The sequence below is a fragment of the Microtus pennsylvanicus genome, chromosome 1 (assembly GCF_037038515.1).
Source record: "Microtus pennsylvanicus isolate mMicPen1 chromosome 1, mMicPen1.hap1, whole genome shotgun sequence".
In the NCBI taxonomy this organism is placed as follows: Eukaryota; Metazoa; Chordata; class Mammalia; order Rodentia; family Cricetidae; genus Microtus; species Microtus pennsylvanicus.
In genome coordinates this window covers 26,975,608-26,981,940 of record NC_134579.1, presented here as the reverse complement: position 1 = coordinate 26,981,940, position 6,333 = coordinate 26,975,608, and the positions used below count along the sequence as shown (strand labels likewise).

The 6,333-nt window shown below is 38.6% G+C and overlaps 1 protein-coding gene across 1 annotated transcript; it reads left to right on the top strand.

The window, feature by feature from the left end:
• The first annotated feature begins 1,784 nt into the window (after window positions 1–1,784).
• Krtap26-1 (keratin associated protein 26-1) lies at window positions 1,785–2,453 on the top strand. The gene is given in 1 exon segment (XM_075961196.1): window positions 1,785–2,453. A coding segment is annotated over 1 exon segment (669 nt).
• The last annotated feature ends 3,880 nt before the right edge of the window (window positions 2,454–6,333 follow it).

The following is a 6,333-nucleotide window of genomic DNA, read 5'->3' as shown; positions in this document are numbered from 1 at the left end:
AGCAGACAGATACATGTCCATGCCACCAGGTAGGTCAAGGAATAAATAATGACTAATTATTCATTCCTCTTGGCTCCATAACACTTCCCTTTAGAAAAAAAATACCCATGATTACGTAGTAACGCGCTGGTGACACGAATTGGGTTTTTGTTATTTTAGAGATAAGCACATGTAAAGAGCATCTAAACATAAATTTGATAAACATTCACCCAAATATGGCAATATCCCTTACTAATCCTACTGAACAATGTGTCCAAGAAGCTGAATCTAGCCATTGTATACAGAATACCACCCAGAGAGGAAGTCCCGGGATGCGATTCCTTCATCACACCAGGCACAAGCCATCGAACACTACTGGCCTCTGACCTTATGTGCTGAGATAAATTTATCATATAACTCTAAAACCTCAGATTGTATATGAGTTCATCTTCATACATAACCCTTCTGGTAAAAGAGACATGCATTTCTGTAGAGAAACCAATGGATTATTTCATATTTTCTACTTTTCTGGGCATAGGGAGTCTTGATAAGTGTGGTCATGACCACTAGACATTAAAATAGAAGAAAGTGCTGTAATTTAAATTGAATTTTTAGCCAAAGGGAATGGAATTGAGATTCAACAGATAATTTAAATTCCCATTAAAATAGCCAATGCAACTACTGGCTATGCCAGTGGGTGAGAAATGAGGTGGGGTAGTGGACGCTGACCACTTTCATGCATTTAAGACATACACGTTTCTAAACAGCCTCCAAAGTACTCAAACCTAAGGAAAGCTTACATTTATTATAATGCTATTATTTATGCCAACCCTTGCATGCAGTCCTTTTTGGAAATTGAGGTCAGATGTAATATATGAAATAAAACAGGATGCTGTCGTGGTCATCATAATAGACACTTTTCTTTTTATCCAGAAAGATTTTTACCATGGTAGCATGAATAACATCGCAGCACATAGAGCCTGCTGAACTCATGATGAGTGCCATCTTGTCCAGCCTTCTTGATGGGATTCTATTTCCTTGCCCTTGTTCAACCTGGAATCTGTCATTTTAACTGAATTCAACCTCATTACCTAATTTCAAAAGAATCACAGACAAAGCACAATCTCAAATGGCTGTTTATTCATTTACAGAAATTAATGAAGCAAGCACTCATTTTCTGAATAAACATATTTTCAGGGGTATCCATTTTATGTTCAGATGCTGAAATAAAAGAAAACACGCAGGAGTCTTTCCCTGTATGGCATTTAAAACTCATTTGATTATAAAAGTTGAAAATGTTTTCATTTAATTTGCAAAACTCTTACTTCTTAAATATTTTTCCAATGTACAAAAAGAATGGAATTACTTTCCAGTGAGCTATGCATAACTTTTCATTATTCAGAGTAGTTTGCTTCAACTTTCAGGGGTGATTCCAAGAGAGAATGCTAATAAAAATGGTCGTGCACTGGTGATTAGAACTAGAGCGTGAGTCCATAGGCTTCCAAAGTGTCTGTTTGGGTTGGTGTAACTTTACCAAGGACCCCATTAAAATCCAGTCACTCTGATTTATAGTTATACTCAATCGATGGAAGGGATTGCAGGGATCATCCAGTTTTATGAGAGGTAGGAGCCCTACTTCCTGTACATAATAGAGTTCAGATGCAGCCTCAAACAACAAGGAAGATGAGTCTGCATACAGAACTGCCACTCTCTGAGAGTATATAAAGAGACAGGACGAATGAGAGTCAGAATCACAGAGCTGCTCACGTCTTCTCTTAGACCTCCAACGCTCTCAAACGCTCACCATGTCTAGCCGTAACAACTGCTCTGGAAACTGCAGCTCAGGATCGCTCAGAAACTCCTGCCATCTCCCAGCTGTACCTTCTTCCTTTGCCCTGTGTTCTTCAAACATGGGCTGTGGAGAGGTCTTCTGCATACCCAGCAACTGTCAGGATCATACCTGGTTCATGAACAACTGCCCGGAGACCTTTGGAGAACGCTCCGGAGGCCAGCCAGCCAGCCATGAAGCCAACAACTATGAAAACACCTGTTGCTCTTCTGGATGCTATGTTCCCAGACCCTGTCAGGGCTCTGGCTATTTTCCAGCTTCATCTGTCATCTCTGGTGTCTGCCACCCAGCATCCTGTAGGCCTGTGAGCATTGTGTCTAGCAGCTACCGGCCAGTGAGTCCCTTCATCAACTGCCAGCCTGTGGGCTGTGGGTCTGGCAGCTACCGCCCACTCCCTTGTGTATCCAACAGCTGCCGACCTGTGGGCATTGTCCCTTATGGATGCAGGCCTTCAGGTTGTACCGGGTATGGCCCACAAACCATTCACATTGTGTCGCATAGCTGCAGACCTCTGCAGCCTGTCTCTGGTGGTTGCCAACCAGTGACCCCCGTCTTCGGCACCTGTCGTCCATCCTGCTCTGCACAATGAGGGCAGCCGCCTCCTGTTTCTAGGGAACAACAGTAGTGAAGAGCCAGGATTGAAATTGCAACCCTCTGGACTTCTCCTTCCTTCTGAGTATTAATTGCTTTTTCTTGTTTGCACTGTGTCTGAGTTAAACTTCCTTTCACATTGTGACTTGCTTTGATCTTTCCTTGATGTAAAAATCTCTGGCCACATTATAGTTAATATTTCTCAAGTGGGAGGACTATGTACCTGCTATAATTCATATTATAATAAATGAGACTAATTCTGAATTAAGAATCCAGTGTGTTGACTTATCTTTCATTACTTCATGCTAACACAAAAATCAGCACCCTCAAGTGCTTGCCAGGTGATGCTGTACGATTTGCTCTTACCTGACACCTGGGCAGTGGTTTAGCATTCGAGGAGTATAATGAGTTCTGACAGATAAGGGATGAAATAATTGCCTGTATGTAAGTTATCATCTAAAGTTTTTCTCCACCAAAGTCTCACTGCAGAAACAAACTACCCTCAAGAGTAGAATGCGTGCCAAACAGTAGATACCTAACAGGAAACTAACTCAAAGTCCATTTTAAGGATCCCTTGTCTCATAATATGGTCATAGCATTTTTAGTTTTTATTTGTATTCATTTATTTTAATTTTTCTTTTTTCTTTTTCACCCTATGGACATTTTGCATATATATATATATATATATATATATATATATATATATGCCTTCTTGCTTTGTATTTTTCTGGGGTTCCTTGGGTGTCTGTCTTTATATTTGTCTCTTGTGCTTTTTCTTCAGCTCTTTTCCTTCTGGTTATTTTGTCTTATTCCCATGTGTACGTTTTGTTTTATCTTACTCTATTCTATTTTATTTACCCTTTAGTGGTTTGTTTGTTTTCTAATGAGAGACAGAAATGGTTGAACCCAGATGGAAGCAGAAGTAGAGAGGAACTGGGAGGAGTAAAGAAAGGGGAAATGGTAATCAGGGTATATTATATGAAAAAATATACTTTCAATAAAAATTATGCATAAAGCTGACAGCTAAATTGTATTTATAGAATTCAAAGAGAATAGCCTGTGTGAATTGAGCAAGGTGTGTCCTGGGCATAGAGACCAAGGTCAAATGTGGGATCTTGAGGATGACGCAGAATGCAACGAGGATGGTGCAGCAGGAAGGAACTGAGAAAGGAGAAGAGTGCCAGAGACCTTGTCCAGTGTGTTCAGTGTGTCAGATCCTGTGCCAACAGCAGGGTCATTGATGGGAGATTCCCCTCTGTATGCTGTGAATACCATTGGTTAATAAAGGACTGCTTTGGAGCTATAGCAGAGCTATAGGGGAACAGAGCTAGGCGGATAGAAGAAAGAATCTCAGACACTGAAGATACTATAGAGGAAATTAACTCACTGATTAAAGAATGAAACAAATCCAACAAACTCTTAACATAAAACATCCAGGAAATCTGGGACACTGTGAAAAGACCAAACCTAAGAATAATAGGTGTAGAAGAAGGAGAAGAATTACAGCTCAAAGGCTCAGAAAATATATTCGACAAAATTATAGAAGAAAACTTTCCCAATCTAAATAAGGATACTCCTATGAAGGTACAAGAAGCATACAAAACACCAAATAGAGTGGATCAAAATAAAGCATCCCTGTGCCATATAATAATCAAAACACAAAACATACTGAATAAAGAACAGATATTAAGAGCTGCAAAGGACAAACATCAAGTAACATATAAAGGGAAACCTATCAGAATTACACCTGACTTCTCAATGGAAATCATGAAAGACAGAAGGTCTTGGATAGATGTGCTGCAGACACTAAGAACATGGATGCAAGCCCAGACTACTATACCCAGCAAAGCTTGCATTCACCATTGATGGAGAAAACAAAATATTCCAGGACAAAAACAGATTTAAACAATATGTTGCCACAAACCCAGCCTTACAGAAAATACTAGAAGGAAAATCACAAACCAAGGAAGCCAACAACACCCATAATAACACCAGCATCTGACAACCCTCCACCAGCACAACTCAAAGAAGGGAAACACACAAACTCTACCACCAAAAAAATAACCAGAGCTAACAATAACTGGTCACTAATATCACTTAATACCAATGGACTCAATTCACCTATAAAAAGGAACAGGTTAAGAGAATGGATACGAAATCAGGATCCAACATTCTGCTGTTTACAAGAAACACACCTCAAATCAAATACAGACACTAACTCAGAATAAAGGGATGGGAAAAGGTTTTCCAATCAAATGGACCAAAGAAACAAGCGGGTATGGCTATACTAATATCTAACAAGATTGATTTCAAACTAAAATCAATCAGAAGAGATGGAGGCGGATAAAACTAAACTGAGTTCTGGAAGAAAGGAGGCAGAATCAGGAAGAAACCATGTAGCCCCCTCCAGAGACAGACACCGGACAGAACTTTAACCAGTATGCCATAGCCACGTGGTGATACACAGATTAATAGAGATGGATTAGTTTAGGATATGAGTTAGCCATAAATACGCTTAAACTATTGGCCAAACAGTATTGCAAATAATATGGTTTCTGTGTGATTATTTTGGGGCTGAGTTGTCGGGAAACAAACAAGTGGCCTTCATACTAAAGGCCATCCCCATCAGGTATGTCTAAATGTGTGCAGCAAGCACTGATGGTTTACTGAAAGTGGAGGAAGCTCAGCCAGATGGTCCCCTAATTAGAAATAAAGATTTCATGGAGACTTGCTCTAAATCATAGACAAGTAGTCCTTGAGGAACTTGAAAATATAGTGTTTGGGATTCATTCACTATTCACCCAGTGGTGTCTCTTTGGAGTTTGTGCAGATTTGGAGTTAAGAATTTAAGAGGAAAATGACTACTGAAGAGGTGAAGGAGGCTGCTTACCTCATCTGCGCTTTCTTCTTTTTATTTCTTTCTTTCACCCTTTCTTTTTGTAACTATCATATCTGAGTTATTTCTTTTTATAACAGGTAAGCAGAGATAAGCAACAATATTCTTTTCTAGAGGCTTTAATTTCTCTATTCATTTCTCTAATTTATCCATTTATTTTTTGACTGAATAAAAATATTGGATGACATAGTTAAAATATTCAGTTCAAACTTTCAGGAAGTTCGAACTCTTTGTTCTCATTAATATACTGTAAGAAAGTGTAATGTGTCTAATTCTTGAAGTCACAGAGGTGAAAATGTTGGTCACAGGTAGGATATGATACATGGAACTGTCATACACATTTACCTTAGTAATTACAGAACTCTTTGCTTGAAAAACACAAAATATGTCAATCCAGATGATGATATTCAATAATTTTCAACACAACCTATCCATATAAGACTTTCCAAAGGACTTCCATGTGATGATTTACTTACATTCAAGCTATAAGCAAGGTCTTTGAAAGGTATTGTATATATGTGTGTGTGTGTGTGTGTGTGCGCGCGCGCATGTATGTATGTATGTATATGTATATATACTTTCACATATGGATGTGAAAGTAGCCCTGGATATAAGATGACATGAAATTTAAAGTATATTCTTAATTTTGAAATGTCTGACACATTTGCCCTGACAGTTTTTAAATATTTTCTTCAATATTTTGTTCAATGACCTGCATTTGTCTTCTTTCAAGTAATTAGAATGCTTCTAATCTTTTTAACTGAGTCCACTACTATTTGAGTAAGAAATTTATAGAGGCATTTCAATTGAATTTTGATAATAAAGACTACCTCAAGATCTGAGAGTAAAACAGTCCCACTAATCAGTCTTACAGACCAGATTATGGTAACACACACCTTTAATTGCAGTAACCACAATGACACAGACCTTTAATCCCAGTAGACACAATGGCATGCACTTTTAATCCCAGTAGTCACCCTTGTTGTTATAGAAATTGGGTGGTAGATGCCTTTAATCT